Source organism: Mus caroli, chromosome 14 (genome assembly GCF_900094665.2).
Source record: "Mus caroli chromosome 14, CAROLI_EIJ_v1.1, whole genome shotgun sequence".
NCBI classification, from domain to species: Eukaryota; Metazoa; Chordata; class Mammalia; order Rodentia; family Muridae; genus Mus; species Mus caroli.
In genome coordinates, this window is record NC_034583.1 from 111,040,672 (window position 1) to 111,067,550 (window position 26,879).

The following is a 26,879-nucleotide window of genomic DNA, read 5'->3' on the forward strand; positions in this document are numbered from 1 at the left end:
ACAGATCTTTCACTTGCTTGGTTAGAGTCACACCAAGGTATGTAATATTATTTGTGACTATTGTGAAGGGTGTTGTTTCCCTAATTTCTTTCTCAGCCTGCTTATCCTTTGAGTAGAGGAAGGCTACTGATTTGTTTGCATTAATTTTATATCCAGCCACTTTGCTGAAGTTGTTAATCAGCTATAGGAGTTCTCTAGTGGAATTTTTGGGGTCACTTAAGTATATGATTGTATCATCTGCAAATAGTGATATTTTGACTTCTTTCCAATTTGTATCCCTTTGACATCCTTTTGTTGTCTAATTGCTCTGGCTAGATCTTCAAGTTCTATATTGAATAGATAGGGAGAGAGTGGGCAGCCTTGTCTAGTCTCTGATTTTAGTGGGATTGCTTCAAGTTTCTCTCCATTTAGTTTGATGTTGGCTACTGGTTTGCTGCATATTGCTTTTACTATGTTTAGGTAGGGACCTTGAATTCCTGATCTTTCCAAGACTTTTATCATGAATGGGTGTTGAACTTTGTCAAATGCTTTCTCAGCATCTAATGAAATGATCATGTGGGTTTTTTTTTCTTTGAGTTTGTTTATGTATTTGATTACATTGATGGATTTCCGTATATTGAACCATCCCTACATCCGTGGGATGAAGCCTACTTGATCGTGATGAATGATCACTTTGATGTGTTCTTGGATTCAGTTGGCAAGGATTTTATCGAGTATTTTTGCATCAATGTTAATAGAGACATTGGTCTGAAGTTCTCTTTCTTTGTTTGGTCTTTGTGTGCTTTAGGTATCAGAGTAACCATGGCTTCATAGAACAAATTGGGTAGTGTTCCTTCTGTTTCTATTTTGTGGAATAGTTTGAAGAGTATTGGTATTAGGTCTTCATTAAAGGTGTGATATAGAAATCTCCACTAGACCCATCTGATCCTGGGCTTTTTTGGTTGGGAGACTATTAATGATTGTTTCTATTTCTTTAGGGGTTATGGGACTGTTAAGGTCGTTAATCTAATCCTGTTTTAACTTTGGCACCTGATATGTGTCTAGAAAATAGTCCATTTCATCCAGATTTTTAAATTTTGATGAGTATACGCTTTTGTAGTAGAATCTGATGATTTTTTGAATCTCTATTTTTTTGTTGTTGTTGTTGTTACGTCTCCCTTTTCATTTCTGATTTTATTAATTTGGATACTGTCACTGAGCCCTCTGGTTAATCTCGGGAAGGGTCTGTCTTCTTGATTTTCTCAAAGAACCAGCTCCTGGTTTTGTTGATTCTTTGTATAGTTCTTTTTGTTTCTATTTGGTTGAATTCAGCCCTGAGTTTGATTATTTCCTGCTGTCTACTCTTGGGTGAATTTGCTTCTTTTTTTTCTAGAGCTTTCAGGTGTGCTGTCAAGCTGTTAGTGTAATCTCTCTCCAGTTTCTTTTTGGAGGCACTTACAGCTATGAGTTTTCCTCTTACCACTGCTTTCATTGTGTCCCATAAGTTTTGGTGTGATGAGTCTTCAGTTTCATTAAATTCTAGGAAGTCTTTAATTTCTTTATTGCTTCCTTGGCCAAGTTATCATTGAATAGAGTGCTTTTCAGCTTCCATGTGTATGTGTGTTTTCTGTTGTTTTTGCTGGAATATAAGACTAGCCTTAATCAATGGTGATTTGATAGGGTGCATGGGGTTATTTCAATCTTGTATCTGTTGGAGCCTGTTTTGTGATCAATTATATGATCAATTTTGGAGAAGGTACCATGAGGTCCTGAGAAGAAGGTATATTTTTTTGCTTTAGGATGAAATGTTCTATAAATATCGATTAGATCCATTTGGTCCATAACTTGTTAGTTTCGCTGTGTCTCTGTTTAGTTTCTGTTTCCATGATCTGTCCATTGCTGAGAGTGGGGTGTTAAAGTCTCCCACTATTATTGTGTGGGGTGTGATGTGTGCTTTGAGCTTTAGTAAAGTTTCTTTTATGAATGTGAGTGCTCTTTCATTTGGAGCATAGATGTTCGGAATTGAGGGTTCTTCTTGGTAGATTTTTCCTTTGACCAGTATGAAGTGTCCTTCCTTATCCTTTTTGATAACTTTTGGTTAAAAGTCAATTTTATTCGATATTAGAATGACTACTCCAGCTTGTTTCTTGGGACCATTTGCTTGGAAAATTGTTTTCCAGTCTTTTACTCTGAGGTGGTGTCTGTCTTTGTCACTGAGGTGTGTTTCCTGTATTCAGCAAAATGCTGGGTCCTGTTAATATATCCAATCTATATATTTTGGGGGGAATTGAGTCCATTGATGTTAAGAGAGATTAAAAAAAGTGATTGTTGCTTCCTGTTATTTTTGTTGTAAGAGGTGGAACTATGTTTGTGTGGCTATCTTCTTTTGGGTTTGTTGAAATATTACTTTCTTGGTTTTTCTAGGGTGTAGGTTTCCCTTCTTATGTTGGTGTTTTCCATCTATTATCCTTTGTAGGGCTGGATTTGTGAAAAGATACTGTGTAAATTTGGTTTTGTCATGGAATATCTTAGTTTCTCCATCTATGGTAATTGAGAGTTTGGCTGGGTATAGTAGCCTGGGGTGGCATTTGTGTTTTCTTAGGGTCTGTATAACATCTGTCCAGGATCTTCTGGCTTTCATAGTCTCTGGTGAGAAGTCTGGTGTAATTCTGATAGGTCTGCCTTTACTTGACCTTTTCCCCTTACTGCTTTTAATATTCTTTCTTTGTTTAATGCATTTGGTGTTTTGATTATTATGTAACTTTTCTAGTCCAGTCTATTTGTAGTTCTGTAGGCTGCTTGTATGTTCATGGGCATCTCTTTCTTTAGGTTAGGGAAGTTTTCTTCTAAAATTTTGTTGAAAATATTTACTGGCCCTTTAATTTGAGAATCTTTGCTCTCTTCTATACCTATTATCCATAGGTTTGGTCTTCTCATTGTGTCCTGGATTTCCTGGATGTTTTGGGTTTGTAGCTTTTTTCTTTTTGCATTTTCTTTGATTGTTGTGTCAATTGTTTTCTATGGTATCTTTTGCACATAAGATTCTCTCTTCTACCTCTTGTATTCTTTTGGTGATGCTTGCATCTATGACTCCTGATCTCTTTCCTAGGTTTTCTAACTCCACGGTTGTCTCCCTTTGTGATTTCTTTATTGTTTCTATTTCCATTTTTTAGATCTTGGATGGTTTTGTTCATTTTTTTCACCTGTTTGTGTTTACCTGTAATTCTTTAAGGGATTTCTGTGTTTCCTCTTTAAGGGCTTCTAGCTGTTTACCTATGTTCTCCTGTACTTCTTTAAGGGAGTTATTTACGCTCTTCTTAAAGTCCTTTATCATTATTATGAGAAGTGATTTTCAATCTGAATCTTGCTTTTCCAGTGTAATGGTGTATCCCAGACTTGCTATGGTGGGAGAATTGGGTTCTGATGATGCCAAGTAACCTTGGTGTCTGCTGTTTATGTTCTTATGCTTCCCTCCTGCCATCTGGTTATCTCTAGTGTTACCTGCCCTGGCTATATCTGCCTGGAGCCTGTCCTTCCTGTGATCTTGGTTAGTCAGAACTCCTCAGAGTCCAGCTTTCTCTGTGATCCTGTGATTCTGGGATTCTGGGTGTGTCAGGCTAAGGAGTTTTTGCCCAAGGTAAACTGGCACAGACCAGAAGGAACTGGGCCACTGGTCGGCAGGGTTCCTGTGTCCCTCGATCCTGCTGGTTCCAGTTATTCCCGGTGGTGTTGGAACAGATGTTGTGTTCTCCTCATCTCAATCCAATCAACTTTTAAACTTTTGTTTTCATTTTGGTGGCAAGGTACTGTTATGGGGCTGAAACCCAGGGCTTTGTGCATATGAGGTAAACTTAAAAAAAAAGTCTCTGTCTCTGTGTGTGTGAGAGAGAGGGGGGGAGGGAGGCAGAGAGGGAGGGAGAAGAGGGGGAGGAAGGGGGAGGGGGAGAGGGAAGGGGAGAGAGAGAGACTGAGACTGTTCGCATTCTTATGTGAATTTCCGGTATACCCTGTTCTTTGCTGGTGACTTTGTCCCCACCACCCACCTCTTCCTAGGACTTAGTGAAGATCTGTTGTGATTTCAGAGTGAATGTGGCCGCTGTGTGTCCTTTCTCACATGCTTTTGGTTTGCTGCAGCGGTGATTCGATCTTTCTCCCCCCCCACCCCCCACCCCGTCTCCATTCACTTCCCTTTCTCCTTTTCTCTCATTTTTCAACTCTCTCAGAGTTTCAGCTTCCATTCTTGCTGTCACAGAACTGTGGGAGAGTGTCAGCGACTATACTTAGTTTAGAAGTTTATTACAGAAAATGTTAAACATACAAAGAGAATAGTGCCTTACGAGCCTTTGTTCACCATACAACTTCAAATAATTTGATGATGAGAATTACTGTTTACTTCCTAAATCCTGCATGCCAAGGCCTGCAATGCCTCTTAACCGCGAGTCTGCATCAGATTTACAAGTCTGGGACTCTACAGATACCGAGTGCGTAAGGACTGAAGTGCTCTTTCAGAGGAATCTGGGACAGACTGAGGACTGCTCCAGCCTCTTGTCACGTGTTAGGTGTGTAGGTCTAACTGAGTTTTCCTAGCTGGGCTTTAGACAAGACAGTTTCCAGTCCAGTCCATGGTCTTTCTAGCACTGTCTACCTATTGAGGGAGGGAAATAGGCAGCATGTGCCCTAAGTTTGTGGTAACACAGCTTTCATCTGCCTTCCTGGTGGGCACTCCAGGCCTGAGGGGTGGTGCTCATGAGAATATTACTCTTTAGAAGACGATTCTGGCTTTTGTAGTCTCTACTGAGTTTCACTCTGATTGACTGCCCGCCCCCTAAAAAGCCCTGCATGGGAAAAGTTATTCTTACACAGTACAGAACCCAGAAATGGATCTTCTCACACTCTGAGAAAACGGAAAGATTAAAAAGCCAATCAAAATTTACAAGTCTTTGTTTTGAATTGACTATAGCAGCTCCCTCGTGGGACAAAAAGTAACGTGGCTCCCAGCCTGGGGGTGGCTTGTAGGTTATTTGTGTAAGCAAGACTTTGAGATTGTGTTATTAACAAGAAAAGGCCAGGACACCTAAAAAAGCAAGAATAATGAAAAGCAGCAGGTAGGTATGCCAGTGAAGATATAGGGGCTGAGGTGTTCTGCAGAAAATTAACAGTTAGAATTGAACTCAATGGTGCCATGTTTTTCCTGCCACATTGTCTCTAGTTCCTGACAACTGCTGTCTGCAGAGGTTCTCTGAGTTTGAATTTGTGTGATCAGAAATAAATGTGTAAACAGTTAGGTCCCCATGGCATGCATGGAAGGGAGTGCAAGAGCTAGTGCCATTCTTACACTGATGACAGGAAATGAAAGGAAACTAGCCTGTCACTCTGCCTTCCAGTCTGGTGTGTTAGGCATGATTAATAGTTCACTGCAGAGCATGTTTTAGTTACCTGTTGTTGCCTAAGGCATTAAGACATGCAGTAGTAGCTTCATATCTGCCAGGTTTTGATACTGCAAAGCCTGTAGCACCCACCATGTGATGACCTATAGTCAGCATGGTTTTTGAGCATTATCTGTGTTCAGTGGCCCATTCTCAGAATCTCCCAGAACAAAGCAGTAAAGGTCAGGGTCTTAGCCCCAGTAAGGTTTAATGTTTTAGCTGAAGGTATAAGAGTGAACTGATAATTGCTCATACACTAGAAGATGATGGTTGGACAGTCTTACATATTAGGCATGTTGTAGTCACTGACAAGAGAACTGACGTCCGGAACTGTGCAGTAGTGGACAGAGTTGGATGGTAGGTTTTCTAGTAGCTGGCTAGAAATGAAGCTTTAGGTCTACACACTAGCGTGATCTTTACTTTGTTTTAAAATACTGTGCATCAAGTTCCAGCGATGTGACATGGACTGGAAAAGTTAATACACACTGAATAAAGGAAGATGGGTGATTTGGAGCAGCCAACCAAGAATTAAAGGAAGGGTTGTCATTTGGATGTAAGAATTAAGCAGTGTAGAGGAAGCAGAGTAACACAGCCAGTGAGAACCAAGGATGTTTTCTCTGCAAACTGCCTCAGAAGGTGCATCCTGAGCAGTGCAGGGGGATTAGGTCAGAAGGACTTGGGGAGCAGGAGAGGAGCTCGGACTTTGATGTTCTTGACCATGTTCTTGTCAGTCTTGGAGCATGGAATTATGGCCCAGTGGACCAGCGCTGAACAGTGACCACGCTTTAGTGTCCTTACCCTTTAGTGCTTTTTCTTTCTGTCCCAGCAGGTTAAACACTGAAATAATCAGGCTAGACTAACTTGTGTTGCAGTAACAAATGCACCTGGAATCCCAGGGCTTAAGTGCACAGGTGGATTCTTGCAACACAGGTAGATAGGGCCTAACTGGGAGTCCTGTCCTTACTCAGGGCCTTCTCTGTGGCAAGATAGAAATGGCTGGATGAACAAGTCTCACTTGTGTCTCATACGTAAGCCAGAAGTGACAGGTCACTTTCCTTGAGCTCATGGGCCAGCAATAGTCACACACATCATAGGGCACACATGCAAGGGCACTGGAGGTGTCTCTTTCAAGGTTCTCTGAGGGACATGTGACTTTCTGTTTATGGAGAAAGTGTAGTGTGGGTGTAAGGACCCAGAGCTCAAGCTGGCTTCCAACTTACTGAGGCTCTGGGCAAGTTCTCTACTCCCTTGGGCAGGTCAATTTTGTAATGAGGAGGCCAGGGGTATTTAGTAAGTTAAAACTTAGGCTGAGGGTGTAAACCAATGGTAGAGCATTTACCCAGTGTGCTTGAGGTCCTAGTTTCCATCCCAGTACCTGGCGCCCAACCCAGCCTCCTCGGTGGAGCCTGCAGGAGCAAAAAGTTCTTAGAGCAATCTGCTATGCAGTAGTTGGTAGGTTAAATGGCTATTGGTGTAGACATCTGGCTTTCTAGATGGCATCCTAAAGAAAGCCAGAGTTTCTGACTCTAGCTGAGGGCTCAGTTGGAAGAGGCAGCAGTCAGCTTGCGGGGGTGATGTGGCACTCTGAAGGATGAGCAGAGGAGAAAACTCAACTCTGATGATCAGAGGAAGGGAATTGGGTGCAGGTGATGAGGACAGCAAAGATGGGGTTTGTGGAGAAACGATGGACTGTTCTTGGAAGAGGAGTGAGGTTCAGATGAGGTGATGGAGGAAGGTCCTTAGCACAAAAGCCACAGGAAGTGGAAGCCTGGGGCTAGTGAGAGACAGGAACTGCAGTGGTTCCTGGTGAGCATGTTCAGTAGGCAGTGGTGGAAGGTTGAACCTATGTCCTGGCTCCATCCTCCATGTGGCCTTGGTGTCTGGTCTCAACACGGTAAGGAGTGTAGCATACGTAGTGACTGTAGGTTGACTGGATGTGTGGTAAGGTGGTGTGTGGTAAAAGATGAAGCACAGGCATTCTTAGTGGTGGGCTTTGCTCCAAAACACCCATTGCTGTCAGTTGCAGCACTCTCATGGAGCCCGTGTTCAGAAGCCTGGCTGTCCCTCACTTCTTGTTCTCATTCTTCACCTGAATACTCAACCAGCAGGGCTTTTTTTAGCTTTGCGGAAAATAACAAAATTACAGCATGCTGAGAAGTTACCAAAATAGATAGTTTTAAGGGCTAATTTAAGGTGGGTGTGTCCCTTCTCATAGTTGCATACTGCCTTTCCTGGCTGTTGGGACCATCACTTTTGCCTTCTAAAATGCGAGACTATTTTCAAGCAGACTGGTCATACTTCTGTCTCTGGTTTTGTTGTTGATTTGTTGTTTGATGAGCTCTGGTTCTCCACACAGCTATTTTAACCTGAAGGATCTTCTAGCACACATATATGTCATTGGTCATTCGAGTCATTTCTTGTCATTGAGAAATTAAGAACACAAGAGATTTCAGTGGGCACAGTATTAATAATCATGCAAAGTATGTACTGTTCAATTAAGTGATTGTTTGAAGTCTTTTTTTTGTGCTTTCACTGTGCCAGATTTTGTGCGCACAAAGAGAAGGTCTTTGTGCATGGCCTGCAAACTTCATAACCTCCTGGGAGAGAGTTGCCCTATTGAAGGGTTTTGTAGTTTGCTGACCTAACATGGCAGTAAAACCTCTCATGTCTTTATTTATGTCTACACGATCAGTGGTTCCATCGCTACTCAGTGGAATTAAGGCTGTCCTCCCAATCTTGCCTCTGATTGACCAGTTGCCTTTTCTGGTTTTGGAAGCCTGCCTGCTCATTATGTTCACAGAACTGTGGAAACCAAGAATGACAGTTTACTTTAGAAGATTCTGAGCTCTTCGAAGTATAGCCGGTGCTGGGTTTATCTGGTACTTACTGTCCTGCAATAGCACTAAAATGTTGATGCATTTATATATACTTGAGTTGCACACAGTTGTAAGCTGTCATGTATGTGCTGGGGATTGAACCTGGGTCATCTAGAAGAGCAGCCAGTGCCCTTAACCACTAATTCATCTCTCCAGCCCCACATTTAACAGATCTTAAACTGAGTAGCTTTGAGAATTTTTAAATTAGCTGAATAATCCTTTTAGAAATAAGAATGAAATTGTAAAGGAGGAATTGGATTAGCTGAATAGCTATCCATTTTCCTAGATGAGTTTTTTAATAGCTCCCTGTTATGTCAGTGTTAAAGCTTATCATGTTTATGTAGCAAACACTCTGTTTTGATGTTCAGGTAGAGTTAGGTGCAAGGCCACTTCCTTTGTTGTCACAGAGCACACAAGTTAATCAGCACTGCCTGTATGCACGGAGGTTTCCTGCTGGTGAAGGGAATGTGCCAGGAAGAGAGGCACCTCCCTGAAGCAGAGGTGAGGAGAGCATGTCCAGGTCACAGGTGGATGTGAGCACTAGATAGCCAGTTGGACTGGACTGAAAACATTTGATAGTTGAAGATAAGCTCACTGATCTCGACTTTGCCAGATGACACGCTAGAGGGAGAAGACAGAAAGCTTAACATGCAAGTGTGTTACACTGTTGTCAACTGTAATAGCACATGCTTTCTGGTTTGCAGGATCACAGGCTTGGCCTGATTAGCATGGTCATCAGTTGTGAGGCGGCATCAAGTTGGCGTGTGTGATGATCTGTGCTCCATCGCGGTCATGGAACTATGGAACTGTCTGGGAAAGTAGGGATCTGTTTCTGATTTTCACTAGTGGTCTCTTGCTAGAGATCTCGCTTAGGTGACTACGTGCCGCCCTGGCAAAATGTAGTATTTTGTTCTTCCTGTCCTGGCTTGGGAAGTTCATAGAAGGGGTAAGGAAAGGCATCAAGAGCTAAACTTCACCACCTCCATCCGACCAACCACGCGCTGCTGGTGCCTTTAATTCTGTGGAATTAACATAAATCAGATCTTACTGTACTCAGTAAAGCTGCAGTAGTGAGGATTACGCTCACTTGAAGCTGGGTGTGATAGCACACACCTGTAACCTCAGCACTCAGGAGGCTAACGCAGGACATTTTCTTCTCTTTTTGAAGTAGGAACTTGCTATAATAGGTATATAACCCTAGTACAAGCTAGCCTCCGACTCAGCAATTTTTCTGCCTCAGCCTCCCAGGTGTTGGGGTTACCAGTATGTGCCTGAGGGAGATCTTTAGTTTAATACTTGCCTGGGATACAAAATGAGTTGCAGGCTAGCCTTGAGCTATATAATGAGACTCTGTCTCAAAAGACCAATTAGGTTAATTTTATTCAAATGAAATATTTCCTGGGCATACAGCTCAATAAAAATTGAAATTATGGCTCGTGGTATAGTGTTTTATTCCTTCCCTATTATATAAATTGATATCATTGCCAAGTGAAATACTGTACTGGAGAAATTTTAGGGCTGGAGCATAGCAAATTTGAGCAGGCAAACAGTGCTTAGGAACTTAGGAAGACCATGCTGCACACATTAACGTATTTGTATAAGCAGGTGTGTAACATTACAGAGAACCGCAGCAGGACATGGTGCACACCTGTGGTTCCATCACTAAGGAGGCAGGAGGTTCATACTCCAGTCTAAGGCTAGCCTGTCTACATAGAGACTTCCAAGCCTGCAAGACTGACATAGCTAGACTCTGTCTCAAAAGGGGGAAAAAACGGTTTTTAGAGAAGGTACAGTGGTTAAGAGCACCAGCTGCTCTTCCAGAGGATCCGTGTTTGATTTTCAGCACCTCCGTAATGACACACAACCATCTGTAACTCTAGTCCCAGGGGATCTGACACCCTCTTCTGGCTTTTGCAGGCACTGCTCACATGTGGTGCACTGACTTGTATGCAGGCAAACATACAAAAAGGAAAAAATTCCTGAAAACTACTAATTTACAAATTGTTCATTAACTGCCTGAGTTACTTATGCAAGCATGGCAGTTATAATTGTAATCCCCATTGTTCCAGTTCTCATAGCCCACTCTACCACTGTGTAGATACCAGGTACTACCAACTGAACAAAAGTCCCAAAGCATATGTGCATGTTTTCTATTCCAGAAAGGAAGGTAGCACACGCACATGTTTTCAGTGGATGCTGTGTGGGAGCCCCTGTCGTGTTTCCGAGCAGTGGTCCAAAGGCACTATCCTGGGTGCTCAGGGAAGGGCTTGATGCTTCTGTCACCTCTGTCATCACCAGCATTTCTACCATTGCTCTTCAAATATACCTTCCATTAATTATACTTAGAAGTTCTGCTGGTGGTTGACAGTGACATATTAATACTCTTGTTCGATCCTGTTCTTTATCTCACAAAATGTTTCTTAAAACATTTGTCTCAGAACAAAACAAACAAACAAACAAAAACATATTACTAAGGAGACAATATCTAAAATTGAAAGAGGTGTAAATTAAGAAGTATGTTCCATATATTACAGTATTAACATTTTTACACTGGCAATATACAGTACAATTAGTCGTCTTCCTTTTGCCAAACTATTGACAAGAAATAGTAATTTCACAGAGAATTTCTTTTTACATTGAGACTGATGATAGCCTTCCTTTATATACATTATATTTCATTTATGAAGTTGAACTTGCTTTTTTTGTTTCCTCGATCTGGTCTGACCGGTGGGGCGGCAGTGGAAGGCATCCTGGTTGGTAGCAGACCAGTCAGTGGGCGGGGCCCATCCTGCAGCTTGCTGTGTTGTGAAGTCCCAAGTGCCTTTACCTTCCATTGGAGGCCTTGGAGTGGATCATCATCTGAGACTCTGTCATTTCCCGAGAATTCTCTTCAGGGGCTGACCTCACTGCGCTGGAGATTGACACGCTCACTTGACGTTTGAGCATCTTCATGACCTTTCTCTTGTACCCTTTGCATGCAAAGAAGTATATGAACGGGTCCATGCAGCAGTTGAAGTTCATCAGGCACACCGTGAAGTGCAGAGAGATCTGGAAGGAATGTCTCACCCCGCACTCTAGGGCTCCAGGGGAACAGAGCATCTTTATCATGTGCTGAATGATGGCCACGTGGTAGGGTGTGAAGCACAGGATGAACACGACGATGATGAGGATAATTGTGTTGAGAGCCTTTTTGTTCACACCAGATTTCTCTGTGAGTGGGTTCTGCTTGGCAGTCCTGAAGAGTTTGCAGCAGATCTGAGAGTAACACAGGAGAATGACTATGATAGGCAGCACGTAGCCCAGCAGACAGGCTCCGAGCAGAATCCACGGCAGAGACGCTGTCCCTTCAAAGTTTGGATATTCCATGCAAGTAGTCTTGTCTCCCTCCTCCTTAGACATAGGGTTGAGGAGCAGCGGCAGTGTTTGAGCAAAGACCAGAATCCAGACGGACAGGCAGACACCCTTTGCATATTCGATTCTTTTAATCTTGTTGTAGCGCAGAGGGTGCACCACAGCGAAGAAGCGGTCTATGCTCAAGCAAGTCATGAAGTTCACACCTGCGTACGTGTTGATGTAGAACACCAGAGCAGTTACCCGGCACAGGGCATCACCTATCCTCCAGTCAAAGCCCAGCGCATAGTAGGCTATCCGAGTGGGTAAAGCTGTGGTAAACAGGATGTCAGAAATCACCAAGTTCATTGAATAGAGAGTGGTTGAGTTGATTTTTTTTCTGTTTTGAACAATGACAACCAAGGCCAGCAGGTTTCCCACCAGCCCAATGATGAAGACCAGGCTGTAATGCAGAGGCATTAATATCCTGGCTGTGCTGTGGTGTGCATAGAGATCACAGTTATTGCCATGAGACGTTGCCAGTGGGGTAGTAAAATTGTTAGCCATTTCTGTATCCAGCAGTGGTCACAGTCACTAGGAGGAAAGCAAGTAAGGACTCTTTAGCTAAAACTATTTAACTCAGCAGTACAGTCATTTATACACCTACTTTAAAATTTTCAGTGTGCAAATTCCCTCTGGAATAAACTGAGAATAAAATTTATGTGTTTACTTTTATACTTAGTGGCTTTGGCAGAACTCGGGCAAAGGAAATGGAACCCTCTAAATAGGTCAAGTTTTGTAACCCCGGGGAGCTCACTAGCTTCAGACAGAAATCCCCCTCTTTCTGAATCATGGTGTGGTTAAGAATAAAATCATGTAAAGTTCCCCACATTTTAGACAGGCATTAAACTTGGCTTTTAAATTGAATTTAGGTTGAATTTTTTTCTTCTTCTTTTCTTCCAAAATGCATATCACTGCCAGGAAATGAAATCAGTCAAACATGTAGTGAAGTATGAACTTACCACAGAATCTGATCTGTGCTAACCCAGAAAGTATGAGAAATAATCTTAGGTCATGGTAGGAACTGAAAGGTAAGCTCTCTTACGAAAAAGAAATAGTATTCATAACTAAAATGAAAAAGAGGAGAGAAATAAATGTAGGTGTGTACCTAACACCAGCTGCTCTGTGGGCTGAGGCAGGGGCATCACAAGTTTGAGGGCAGCTTGGCCATCTCGCTGATATCCTCTCTCAAAATGGAAAAACAAAAGTCAGGTTCAAAGGGCCTTTGAGTGTACCTCAGCAGTAGCACATTTCTCTTTCATGTGTGAGGCTGAGTATGTATGGTGGAGGGACTCAGACTGCTTCAAATAAAAAATTTAATTGGGCACCAGTGTGCATTGAACCCAATAAAAGTAGTGTGATGTGGTGTTTTGTGTCTTGCATTAGTAGTAACTACATCTCCTTGGCAGTGTAGTAAATGTCTATTACTGGCTGGATGTATTAGGCGTCTGATGGATGCTCCAGTGTTCCAGAGTGTTGAATCAGTATTTGGTGTGTTAATACATAGTTTATGGAGATAGTCCCTGGGTGCACATTTGGATTATTTGAAGTTTTTTCTTGGTCATAAATACTTCTAAGACTAGTTTCATATCCTAAATTGGAAATCTAAAATTTCTGACAGTAAAATTCCATATAAGAAAGAGAGAATGGCAGTGAAAGTGAAGAAGCCAAGCAATAAAATCTATGACTATATCTTAAAGGGGAGGGAAAAAGGCCCTTCTGGAGACTGTACATTTCATGTGGCTGTCACTGATGTTGAGGGAGTTCTTTCAGTGTCTGTTGCTGCTGCTGTATCTTAAAGGGAAAGGACTCTATCAATGACAATTGGGAGCACTGACTCCAGACCTACCTGTGCCTGGTGCTAGATGACTGGGTCTCTGTTAACTTCTGATAGACAAGAGGGATGCTCACTGGCACTGGGCTCTCTGCCTGTGGTGTGCGTGTTAACAGACGAGTCCTCACAGTATCCAAATAAAACCTAAAGCAAGACCAAAGTAAGAGGAACCATCTTGCTGTCTCAGAGGAGATCAGGAAGGACATGGACAGGCAAAGGACACGATGAGGATGAAGAACAGACGGTGCAGAAGAAGAAGGCAGAAAGCAGAAAGTCCGCACAGATTTCAGTGGATTGAGCCTCCTGGTTAAGAAGGCAGAAAGCATGTCCGCACAGATTTCAATGGGAAGTCGACCAGTTTGGAGGGGTTTGGTTTGGTTTTTGTTTTTGTTTTTTGTTTTTTTAATTTCTTTTTTAAAAAATCTGGTTGCATGTTGCTTAAAGAAAATATAATCCAAAGCAATTCAGAAAGGTTCAGAATAAGGCTGTGGGAGATATATACCACCTAAGTCCTGATGACCAGGGGGACCCCAGTCAGAAAAGAAGGAAGTTAAGGCAACTTTGATGCCAATAGGAATCCAGCCTTCCTGCCAAAATTAAGAATAGTCACCAGGCTGTGATGATACATGCCTTTGATCTCAGCACTCGAGGGGGAGAGGCAGGCAGATCTCTGGGTTCAAAGTCATCCTGGTCTACACATGAGTTCCAGGACAGCCAAAGCTATACAGAGAGACCCTGTTTCAAAAAGCAATCCTCACCCCCCAAAAATCCACAATGGACATAAAAATAATTATGAGATATGTCTGTGCGGTCATAATCTGATATAGTTTACAGGAGAAAATCACAAGTTTATAATTGTAATGGGCAGTCATGTGTTTTTGAACATCCTAGATAAGAAAATAAAAGGCACTGAAGACTTGCTCAACATGATTCAAGAGTCAGTAGACTATGTGCTGAAGATATAAGCATGTCTCAAACTCAGCCATCACAAAGACATCCAGAAAGTCAGTATTGAGCAGACCACACAGCCCGAGGACAGCACAGCTAAACTACAAACCAATGTCAAAGCAACAAAGAGTGAATTTGGAAATGAAAAATATATGTATAAGAAACCTTTGACTTAAAGAAGATACCACGTCAGAAATGTTTAAGATGCTTAAAATAAAAAGAAAGATTGAAAATAGAAGTTTGCTGTATCACTTAAGTCTGGGAGGAGCCCATTTGTCAGCTGTGAAATTAATGAAATGAAAAAGCACAGGAAAGCCGCCCATTCACGGAAGGCCTGCCTTCTGCCGCTGTGTTCTGGAGGCAGGGTGTAGCCACGGGGTGAGTGCAGCTTGTAGACAAGCCGGCACCAACAACTCTGCAGAGTTGACAGAAGTTTCTAACTTTTGTGAGGAGTTTTCCTCCTGAAAATCTTACTTTCCACTTTGGAGGAGTTTTTCATAGCAAGTTCATGAGATGTGACCTCAAACATTGGTGTGTGTGTGTGTCTGTGTATGTGTGTGTGTGTTAGAGTTGTAGCATCTCCATGTTAACCATACTGTAAAGATGAGGAGAGCCACCCCAACATAAGAGAGGGGAGGGCAGCTGTTGTGTGTCAGCCTGCAGATGATGCCTGGGTGAGCCTGTGAACTGTGCCTTAGCATCTGGTACAGCTAAAAATGGGAGTGGTTTCAAATGGCTCAGGTGTGGGGTATTCCACCCAGTGTTGGCTGTAACAGGAAGATGCAAATGTGTGAACAGCTCAGATTCTCTCAGTAGATGACTTGCAGGCATTGAATGGTTCAGCCGTGCTGTGGCATGTGAAAGTGGCAAAGCAAGACTGTTTCCTGGCTGGAAGTATGTTAAGGAAAGCTGACTGCATGACTTGGTACTCTAAGGGAAAATGTACACAAGCACACAGAAAGATGCCTGCTTGGATATTATATGTGCCAACAGGTACTACTGTGTGAGTGATTGGGGACTTGTATCCATACAGCCTAAATTCAGAACACTGAACATAGATTGACTGAAGTAAGGTAATGATTTTGTTAATTGGAAGCAGTGTTGTTTTGCTCTTCTTGCAAGAGCGTCATCACCCAGTGTTCTTCACAGCTTAGTCCACATTTGTGTTCTCACTTACTCTGCCTGCCTGCCTTTAAGTCGTGTCTGGTGAGGACCTCATATGGGTCTGAGGAGTTAAATATCACGTTGGGTCCTTCTATGTGGTGCTCCCTTCAGTCCTTTGAGGAGCAGCTGTCTCATGAGCCCTTAAAGAACTGAGAGATTGTGGTTTCAGCGTACAGACAGCATGACATATGTGGTTAGCTCCCCCAGGGTAGATGGGGCAACCTTCCCAAAAGCAAGGCAAGCCAGTCCCACACAAGACTGGGACAGGGATCTTGAGTGACCACTGTTGGGCCAGAGCCAGCCAAAGGCAGCACTTTTAGAGTATGGACATGTAAGTAGGATAGGTCAGAACTTGGCCTCAGTAAGCAGATGGAGACGGCTTGAAAACAGGCTCCTGTTGGATACTTAGCAGCTTCTGGGGATTGAGTCTACATTTCCCTCAGTTCGTGTTTCTGTCTTCCTTGTGTTCTCAATGCTGTCATTTCAGTACACTTTATTATCTCCACATTAAGAGGAAAGTCCTTTCACATCCTTGGCTGCTGTTACCCAATTCCTAAGGCAATAAATCTCAATTTATTATATGCCCTCAGAGTTAGAATTTGTTCTTTCATTTACTCATCTTCTGGATTACTCTCGTGAGGCTTAAAGATAGCTTCACACTTTTAGCAAACAGTACTTTTAGTGCTTTTAGTCTACATGTGCTGGATCCCGGGAATGCAGAACGAGAGGTCTACAACTGAAGAGACAGAGAGACAGTGTGGGGCAGGCGTGCCGTGTGGCTCAGTGTCCGGACTGTTTGTGCTCAGTGTGCCTGTCTGGATCTCAGCTTCTCCTTTTCATCATTCAGAGTATAGCTTACACTTTAATGCACTTTAATTATTTCTCATTTTAATTATTCTTAGGCAGTAGCTTCTGACATGTTTAGAATACGTATGTAAACACATACACAAAATATACCTGTATACACATGTGTGCCTGAGTTAAACCTGAAAGTACTGTAATATGTCAGTGAACACATAGGGGGAAGCCCACAGAGTGTGTCTTAGATCTGTTTCCCTTAGAACACTAACATTTATAAGAATAATAGTTTCAGTGCAGTGCTTTTGATGACATTGTACACTTGACTACATTCCACACACTCAGGGACAGAAATCAAGACGATGACATCTTTCCCCAGGAGCACAGATAGTAACTGGGCTGCATGAAATGGAATTAATTGTTCTTCAGGGTTAACCTTCCTGAAGAGTGGGGCATTTGTGGCATTGTGTATCTATCCTTCAGTTCTAGACCCTCAAATATTAAAGAGGTACTGTTTCTATGTTCCCAGATCTAGCATATGTAGACTAAAACTACTAAAAATATGAACGTATAAAATGGTGTGGTCTACCCCAAAACCTCCACTTCCCTGGAAGCCATCTTGTCATTCTCTGATTTTCCTGCTAAGCTGCACAGTCTGCCCTGTGTCTGTAATGTAACATTTGATCCTTCAGCTTTCGTGTCATCCTTTGTCTCTTTCTTACTTAAGGCATCAACAATTCTCAGAATAAATGTTAGATTCCTTCCAACGTCCTTCCCTGACATTCTTGAAAGTGGTGTATGTGTGTGTACGTGCACGCGAGCACACACACACACATTTGTAAATTTTATTTCCTTGCCCATAGATTTGCCAAAATTTCTTGAGATGTTATCATTCATCTTTGCATAACCAGTCATGTTGACACGAAGTGACAGTTTTTCTCTAGTCACAAAAAGGAGAGGAAAAAAGTCCTCCTAAAACTCATTGATTAGTATTTAATAAACTTGCCTAAGCTCTGATATAGTTTATACTCAGAAAGAGCTTAGCAAAGAACCAAAGCAAAAGTCTTTGGGCTTTTAAGATTTTTGAAGTGTCACCATTATCTCTAAGATTTATTCTGAGAATTGTCAGTGCCTTAAATTAAAGAAGGGAGACACTGTTGTCTACAGGGTTAACAGTGTTTTGAGCTGCTCAGGTGTGACCTCAAGATGGGGTTGAGATCTGCCTTAGGCAGAGGTGTGACTTGCCTTGGGTGTGCCAAAGAGGAAGCTGTGCTTTGAAGGAGAGCCAGAAGAACAACTAAGAGCATGGAAGCTCGGAGAGAAGTGCTGGGCGTGTTGTCCATTACAGTTAACCCAAGTCTTCCTTTTAGCTATGATAGTCCACTTCCAGCCATCATTCAAGAAATCTGGGAAGACCCCAGACAGCACAGAGAACCCTTCACATAGCAGTCTGCAGTTCGCCCTGCCCTCAGTACCTCTCAAGGCACCTGACTCAGTGGGTGCTTAGAGAAGACCAGCTGCATTGGAAAGCTACCTTTTGGCGCTAATGGAAAGTGCGCGGCGTCTGGGAGGGCACCGGATGGGTGAACATTCTCTCAGATTTGGAGCTGGACATGTTCCAGACACTTTTCTGTCACTTTTCAGTAATTATTTATTCCTCGTGTGGCTTTATCAAAGGTAGTGATGTCGTGTGTAAGTTACTGTAAGAGTTAAAGGGGGGCTACTGTCACACTCATTCCACACAAGGGAGGGGATCCCTGGCTGCATAGCAAATAACCTTGTAATGAAGGTGTGTGTGCCTGATATTCTTCCTCTTAGGGTGCTTCTAGAAATAGCCCAGACTTTGTACCCTTCAGCTGAAGGGACTTTCAGGCTTTAAGTTAAGCCTCCTTATTTTGTGGCTGTGCTGAATTGAGAAAGAATTGAGTCATTTTCTCAAAATGCTTCAAGATGACATGGGAAGTCAGGGCTCTGTCCTTCCCCGGCCAATGGGTCTTTTCCTGCAGCCCCTAACTCTGCCCTGTGCCCTGCATCCCACCCCACAGCCATGTCCTTATCTGCCTGTGTGCCTGTCTGTGACGCTGCTGTCTACAGTCCTTCCTCTCTTCTCTGTGCAGTGGCCTGGTGGCCTTTTCCCTTGAGAGCCCCTCAGTTGGTGCCCAGAGCAAGGGAGGCTGAGCACCCAGCAGTGCTTGTCCATTAGGACAGGTCTCTTCTCTCTTCCTCTGGGTTGCTGGCCATCTTCATTGACCCAGCCCTTGGCTCCAGCCAGACCAATGACCCTCTCTGTTGTGTGCCGGGTCTTTGATTTAGAAATCTGTGACTCTCTTCCTTCCCTGCATTATTAGCATGGCGTTCAGTAAAACTTCTCTGGGAAGCAGCTGCCCTGACCTCTACTCCCGCCTTCCTCTCCACTCCACCTCAGGAAGGCAGAGTATTGTTGAGGTTGTGGCTTCGTGTCTCACTCCTGTGAAGTTCTGAGAGTGAGGGTGTGTGAGGGCAGTTCTTACACCCCCAAAGATTGAAAAGAATGGCCAGATCTCCACTCATAAGTCCTTGCTCTCTGTCAGGAGACAGCAAGCATGACAGATAGTAATGGCTCCTAGTCAGACCTCTGTCTTGGAGTGTTCACTGAAGCCAAGGTAGGAACCCCTCAGTGGCTAAAGTCACAGCTGTAGCTGCTAAGTTTAAACTCGGCTCTTTGCCGCCAGAAAAATCACATTCAATACAGGACGTATTTTCCTGGTTCCTGTTTCCAAGACAGAGGTAAATGGAAGTGGGTGGAAGGCAAGTACAAACAAGAAGGCATTTCAGAACTTTCGACATACACATATTCGTTTGTGTCTGAGAAAGATGAGGATGATAGGTGGACTTAAATGAAGCACTCATTAATGTATAGCATGTTTTAAGGAGAATACAGGAGAGTTGAGTATTTGGGGGTTTGTTTTGTTTTTAAGATAGGGTCTCCTGTGCTCCTGGCTAGCCTCAAACTCACTACTGTATGGGTGGATGCTGGTCTTGAGTTCCTGATCTTCCTGCCTCTGCCTCCTAAGTCCTGGGCTGAAGGAGTGTAGCACCATGTTCTCTAAGTGAAGATTTTATAAAGGGTTTGCTATTTTGGGGGGGGGGGGTGTGTGTGTGGAGGGTGTATTGAGGCAGGGTTTCTCTATATAGCCCTCGCTGTCCTGGAACTCACTCTGTAGACCAGGCTGGCCTCGAACTCAGAAATCCGCCTGCCTCTGCCTCCCAGGTACTGGGATTAAAGGCGTGCACCACCACTGCCTGGCTGAGTTTGCTATTTTTAACAGCATTTCAGCAACAAAATATTTTGACTGCTATTTCAACTGAAAAGAATTTGAAGCTCAGCAAAGCTTTATGCTGCTGGTTTACCTTGTACTGTTTTTAGGACTATATGGATATCTGACAATATGCTTTCTACCCTTGTTGGACAGAACACTGAGTCTCTGTACCTCCGCAGCATGCAGAAGATTCTGCATGTGTGATCTAGTCTTGTAACCATGGCCAAGACAGCACAAGCAGCCCAGGACAGACAGAAGGACATTGCCCACCTCCAAAACCTTAGCTCTTACTATGACAAAGAGAAGGGTCTCCCTTTAAATGCTTTCATTTCTTGGTGACTGCAGGTCAGGATTAGGAACTTTGCATGTACATTTCACATCACAGAAGTGCTGTAGGCTGACCTACAGCACTAGTCCTAGTTCTCTAGTAAAAGTCTGCCATGCATGCTTGGAAGTCCTGGAGGGAGCTCAGTTTTCACAGAGTTTACTCTGCTAGGTGACTGATAACAACACTAATTAACTCTAGGAAGCCCGCCAAAAGCTTATAAAAGGACTTATTACCACAGCCACCCACGTATCATACAAGCCTGCAAGCAAGGCTGCTTTGTGGAACCGTGTGCCCTAGCAGTTCTAGGTTCACAAAGCACCATTAAGCCCCAGAGACAAACACTCTGAGATACTAGAAAGCACACCTCAAGTCTTTACATACACTGTAACAGAAAGCAGACATCTTCAGACAAGCTCAAGAAAATCATTTGTACATGTATCCTTCTGTGGGCTGATGGGCAGGGTGGGAATGGTATGCAGTGTGCCAGCACCTACTCAGAGAGTCAGAGAAAGACTTGGCATAAACATTTCTCCCCACTTTCTGAATGAAGCGGCCAAAGCCAGAAACCTTCAGCAACTTGTATGGGGCTGAGCAGTTCTCAATGATGGAGCCTGGGTTTTAGGACTGAGTTCAAGCCCTCCCTTAACATTATACTCTCCTACACTCCGGGTGACACCCTTACAGAGAGTGCCACCATACCTACGACCCCCAGCCTTCTTTAAAGGAAGTCCCTTTATGGCTTATATTTTGTTAGGCATTTCTCTTAACTTCTGCTCTTACCCTGGAAATTAAGTTTTTAAATCTCTACATATAATCTTTGTTTTTATAGGTTTTTTTCTTTTCCAAATTTTTAGAATATAAATGTGGAAGCTCATTTAGCATTACTGGTCACCTAATAATAGAAACCAAATAACAAATTTTATTTTTCACTTAAAATAGTTGATCTTTAGAATGGTTTTGCTTCTGAGGCAGGAGAGCCCAGGCTGATCAAACATCTTTGCTGGTGGGAGGATAAATTGATAAAATGTTTTTGCAAACTAGAAAATACCATTCTATATCTGATGCTTTAGAAAATAAGGCCCTTACCCCAGGAAGTCTGCTGCTGATAGTCTATCATCAAAACTACTTTCCTGTACATAAATGAACGCCAGGTAGTCAAATGCAATGAATTTTTTAAAATTAGGTTAAATGGTTATATTGTATATAAACTACATCCAAATTTAGGAATGCTCTGCCCCAGCACCATTGTTTCTTTCTCCTTATAGTAAAGAATCCTGAAATGTTGAATTTTGAAATTCATAAAATAATGTTTCATTCATTGCTTCTATCTTGGGAGCTACATTGAGCTGCCAGTGACCCCAAGGAAATCTAAACAGACAGTTATTACAGCTGGTATCTAGTACATTATTTTCCCTTCACTTTTACTTTGAAACTTAGGTTTTCAAAGTATTCCTTAACTTAAAGAGAAGAATGTCGGGTACTTACATATCAGAAGGTGGCTAGGACCTCCGTTGTGGCAGTCCGTGTTTGCTCAGAATGGAGTTAGCTAAGCTGGGCATGTTGCTTTAAGAGTGATCGAGCAGGCGTCCTTTTATGGTGGTGCCTTTTTCCTGTCATCCTGTGACTGAGCATAGCTGTGATCAGTTAACCTCACATACGCTCCGTGCTTTTTTTTCAAATGGGATAGGAAGTGAGATTTTTTTTTTTTTTCTGATACTGATTTTTAAAAACTGTTCAAAAGCCCCTTGGACTTTGTGAAATGCTCATATCTGTGGAACTTTTAAAATTTTTTCAATAAGGATTTAAGTCTTAAAAGTTTTTTTGGTTTTTTTTTTTTTTTTTTTTTTTTTGGTTTTTCGAGACAGGGTTTCTCTGTATAGCCCTGGCTGTCCTGGAACTCACTTTGTAGACCAGGCTGGNCTCCCGAGTGCTGGGATTACAGGCGTGCGCCACCACGCCTGGCCTGTCTTAAAAGTTTTTTAAGGAATAAGCTTTAAACAGAAAGAGGGAGGAGGGAGAGAGATAGGTATAGTTTCTGGTGACTTTATGTTGATATTTTACATAAAGTTTAGGTTAAGGAAAAATATCAAGTGTAATAGCACTGTCTGCCTGGAAACATGGTGGTATCAGGAGTGTAGTGTAGAGTCTGAATCTGAACAGCTGTGTCAAAGATGGGTTTCTGTGGTGAGGGAGAAAGGCTTTCCTTGTGTGTAAGTTAGTTACATTTTCAGCGTTGAGAACAACTGACTGACTCAGTGGCAGTGGACACAGAAAGATCAAGGACAGTTGGCAGCCACATTATTGAAGAGTCCAGCCTCAGGTACATAGTACCAGAGAGACCTGTTCTGGTCCCATGATGCCTTGAGCTCACTCCTTGATCCCAGCAGGTACCATAATGCGTATAGTGCTCTGAGCAAGCCAGAGAGGTGGCAGTCACCCATGTCCACCTGTGATCTAGCCTGTCATACGTGAGTGCTGCTTTTGGAAGACAGGACTCACTTGTTCTGTGCCTGGGTGGTGGGGGACAGTGATTCCATGAACAGAGAGTGCTTAAGCCTCCCAGGACTGCAGCCCCACCTTCCTGCAGAATGGGGCTTTACACTGCTTCTGTCACCCATCTTTATTCAGGGAAATAGAAGATGGGTCAGAGGATGGGGGCTGCAGCAGATTTTCAAGCCAAACCTGCAGACAGCTCTACCTTGTTTAAAATGGAATGTGCTTTATAAGAAACAAAACAAAACAAAACAAAAATGCTTTGGTAAACTGGTTGATTTTGATGGATGCTATAGAGAGAATTGAGTCATTTTGATAGGAATTTGTAGCTTTATGCCCCCAGAGGCCTTAGAAGTTTTTCAAAATCACATTTTATTTATTTTGCATGTATGTGTTAGTGTGCTTACATGTGCTATATATGTTTATAGCATGTGTGCCAGGGCATACATAGATCAGAGAACAACTTTTAGGGATAGATTCTCCTCTTCTGCCACCTGGATCCTAGGGATCGAAGGCTTGGTGACAAGTGACTATCTTGGCAGCCTACCAGAGGTGGGTGCCCTCTTGGCCTAGGCTTCTGTAAAGTTGCCTTTCGGTTGTGCTGTTGAAGGTCTGCAGAGGAAAACCAAAGAGCAAGCACCAAGTCAGTGGAATTCTTGGGCACTCGCTTGGTTATGTATAAAATAAAGGCAAGTGAGAGCCAAGGTAAGTCAGCCTTATGACGTGGATGCGAAGACTTTGTGACTTGATAGGTAAACTTGGCATAACCTAGAACCAGTTCACCTTACACACCCACCATTGAGGGCCCAGGATGTGGCCGAGTGCAGAGAGCATTAGCATGTGCCAGGCCCTGGCTTATATTCCCTAGCACTGCATATAAGCAAGATGGAATTGGCACATACTAGGAATTTCCAGTTTGTTACAAGACCATCCTAGTGGGATACTTTTTGGAAGACCCAGCTACTTAAAGCAAGTTTTATGGCAAGTAGGATCCATCATCTTTTTTTTTTTTTTTTTAAAGATGGCTGGCCCAGGATTCATAGAGATCCGCCTGCCTCTCCCTCCTGAGTACCAGGACTAAAGGCGTGCACCACCGGGCCTGGTGGATCCACCCTTTCTTTCTTTTGTATAAGAAGTAATCTAAGAAGTGTATGAAGAAGCCTGCAGATGCTGCTGTAGCTGCATGGGAGAGGAAACACTAGTCCTGTTTTGTTGTTGACAGTTGTTTAGCAGTGGCCACACTATGTGTCCTATAGAAGTGAGGCAGACATCTGTGTGGAGTGTTTTCTTTGTTTGCTCTCTGAAGTATGGTCGGTCTTGAGTGTATAGTAGGTACTCAAGTTATCTACTGACTGATTTTCTTGTGTGCTTCTAGCTCTTTGCTTAAGATAAGGAGGCTCCCAGAAGTTAGCTGTTGACCCTGCGTGAAAGGTCGCTGTGAATGGCTGTTGCCAGTGTAAAGAACAGATGTTGTCAGAAAATAAGGAAAAGGGAAAAACTGGTCAGTGACTAATAACATTATGGTATTTTGTGACGCCTTGAGTATATAGAAATAGCAACACAAAATTTCAGCAAAACAACCCAGAGAGTCCTGGTTTAAAATGTGTGCCTTTGCACTGTTCCCACGTGTGGTCTCCTGTTTAGTCATCATTCGAAATGATACAGTGATTAGTGTCTAAGGACTTTTTATACTTCTTCTCTTGCTAGTAGATAAGATACTGAAATTATTGCCATTTATTTTCTGGGAGGGTGGAGGTTATGTTAAACTGTGACCTCAAGGAAGAGCTGTGCTTCTGGCTGTTTAGTAAATGATGTTTTGTGTTGCAATTGTTGATAGATGTGAAGAGAAAAGCTCCTGTGAGTCGAGAAGCTGCAGTTGTGCTTGGGGGAGGGGAGAGGGCAAGGGGACCCCAGTGCAACTGTCTAACAAAGCAGGGGTTTCTTTATTTTAAGATTTATTTTAATTTGTGTGTGTGTGTGCGTGAGTGAATGCCATATATGTGCACGTGCTCATAGAATCTAAAAGAGGGTGTGTGATTGTTTGGAGTTGGAGTTACAAGCAGTTGTGAGACATCTGATGTTAGTGCTGGGGACTGAACTCTGGTCCTGCAGTGAGCAGCAAGCCCTCTTGGCACAGAGTCTGTCCCTAGGGTTTGGTATTTCAGAGAATACCGGGCCGTTGTCTTGGTATGTGTGTTGGATTGTTTGTTTGTTTTTGAGATGGGGTCTTAATATCTAGCCCGGGCTGGTTTCCATCTTACAGAGATCCTCCGGCTTCTGTCTCCCAAGTGCTGAGATAAGGTGGACCACCACACCTAACCTTACCAAACCATATTCTGAGCACAGACACAAAACTGCTTTAATCCTATTAAAAGTGATGGAATAAGGAAATATTTTTTTAATTATAGATTTATATGTGAATGTTCTGCTCACTTAATATACCTGTACATGTGTGTTACGGATGGCTGTGAGCCACCACATGTGTGAGGGGAGTCGAACCCAGGTTCTCTGTAAGACAAGTGCTCTTAACTGCTGAGTCATCTCTCCAGACCCAGAAAGTTTTATTGTTTCCCTCCCTCTCCCCCCTTCTCTCTCTCTCCCCCCTTCTCTCTCTCTCTCTCTCTATCTCTGGGTGGGTGGCTGGGTGGGTGGGAGGTATAACAAAGCAAGTTCTACTGTGCTGTTCTGCCTTTTTTTTAACTTGTTATTGATCCTTTGAATTCACACCATGCACCTGGTCCCATCCGCCTCTTCCCTTCATATATCCCCCTGCTACCCTTGCAGCCTCCCCTATAGAAAGTAAAGAATAAAGATAAAACAAAACAAATCTCATCCTGTCAGATGTGGTATGTTACAGTGTGTCTCACAGTACACCCTCTGTCCAAACCTCTGTACTTGCAGACGTTCGTTGCCTGAGTCCTTGGACTGGTTCAAGGCCTCTGGCTTCTGCTACTCTAACAATACTGAATGAGGGTGGGGACCTGAACTCCTCTTGGATATCCTGTTGTTGCCCTGTGTCATGGAGATCCCCCAAAGCTGGGGGATCTCCAACAGTTCATAGATGGAGTAGGTGTTAGGGTGGACCAACTCAAACCCTGGGTCTGGGCCTGGGTGGTAGCCAGATTGGTTAGCCTGCCAGTTCTCCAGCACCCATGCCACTAGGGCCAGCTCTACTGTGCTGCCCAGGTGAGGTGCAGGGAGTGCTGGAGCCAGCGAGGTGTGGGGGACAGGGCCACCTCTGTGCAGCCTTTGGACATCAACATGGTCCCAGGTGGCAGCCCAGACCAGGGGTGTCCACGTGGTCTTTGGTGGCGACATGGACCATGGATACACACATGGCCTCATTGGCAGCACAGGCTGGGACTCCACCATGGCTGTATATGTCAGCTCTGGCTACTCAGAGCAGGCTGTTTCCCTCCACACACACACACACACACACACACACACACACACACACACCCTCAAGTCTTCGGTTCCACCTCTTTTCATAATGCTCAAACCATTCCACTTCTCTTTCTGTCCCACCTCTCCACCACATACTTGCAATGGTGTGGCTCCCCTGTGAGCAAGCCACTACATGGGCAGGCTTCTGGGAGTCAGTCTGCCTGCCCATGCTACGTGACAGCGGGCCACTGTTCTAGTGTAAGGGAAGATGCATTTGTTATACACATATGTGTTGAGAATGATCAGCTCTGGAAAGTGAGAAAAAGGCACCAACAAAACAGCCAGAGTTAGGCAGGCAGTGAGCTGTCTCAGCCCAGTAACCTGACTTAAATCCCTGGAACCCACAGTGGAAAGAGAACTCCCAGAGTTGGCTTCTGACGCCCACGTGTTCTGTGGCACACACTCTCCCTCCTCCACAATAGCAGTATTTTTCTAAATATTTAAAGGCCAACATCCCTGTCTTGTCTTTGTGTTCCGACTGGGAAGAGCGGTGCTGTGTGAGTGGACCCCACAGATTGGGAGCTGGGGAAAGCTGGGCTGGTAGGGAACATAGAGTAGGATGGAGTTGTGGTCTGGGAGGACTTCTCTGCTCTGCACAAATTGCTGCTGTCGGAGTTGAAGAACAGTGTGGTGGGAACGGGCACCATGGGGCCATGTTTGAATTTGGGCTTTACTGAGGTATTGGTGCCTTTGGAGGGTTTAAGGCTACAGGTGACTAATTTGTTCTCCTGAATGAAAAGAAAGCACAGCTGCCTAATCAACTGTGTTTAGGGCAGGGTGAGGCAAAATGCAGTTCTTTTGTATGGCATTTAGAAGTTGCTTTGCTTTTGATCCACCCAAGAGTCCTAGATGCAGGAGATGTAAGTTTGATGTTCATCCATTGGTCCTGGGCTCCTCTGA

At 43.5% G+C, this 26,879-nt stretch overlaps 2 protein-coding genes across 4 annotated transcripts in view; one reads left to right on the forward strand and one right to left on the reverse strand.

Annotated features, from left to right (window-relative positions):
* Positions 1 to 26,879, forward strand: part of Ubac2 (UBA domain containing 2) — a 138,126-nt gene that overhangs the window by 62,843 nt on the left and 48,404 nt on the right. The window lies entirely within an intron of this gene.
* Gpr183 (G protein-coupled receptor 183) lies at positions 9,684 to 21,670 on the reverse strand. Of its 2 annotated transcripts, none has more exons than XM_029468933.1 (2): positions 13,521 to 13,590; positions 9,684 to 12,205 (listed from the first exon to the last, which is right to left on the reverse strand). In XM_029468933.1, the coding sequence occupies exon 2, from the start codon at positions 12,176 to 12,178 to the stop codon at positions 11,105 to 11,107; it is 1,074 nt and encodes a 357-aa protein (XP_029324793.1). In that variant the 5' UTR covers positions 12,179 to 12,205; positions 13,521 to 13,590; the 3' UTR covers positions 9,684 to 11,104. The 2 variants fall into 2 exon arrangements, with proteins under 2 accessions (XP_029324793.1, XP_021037709.1); XM_021182050.1 differs by lacking the exon at positions 13,521 to 13,590 and adding an exon at positions 21,528 to 21,670 and having other exon boundaries at positions 10,785 to 12,205.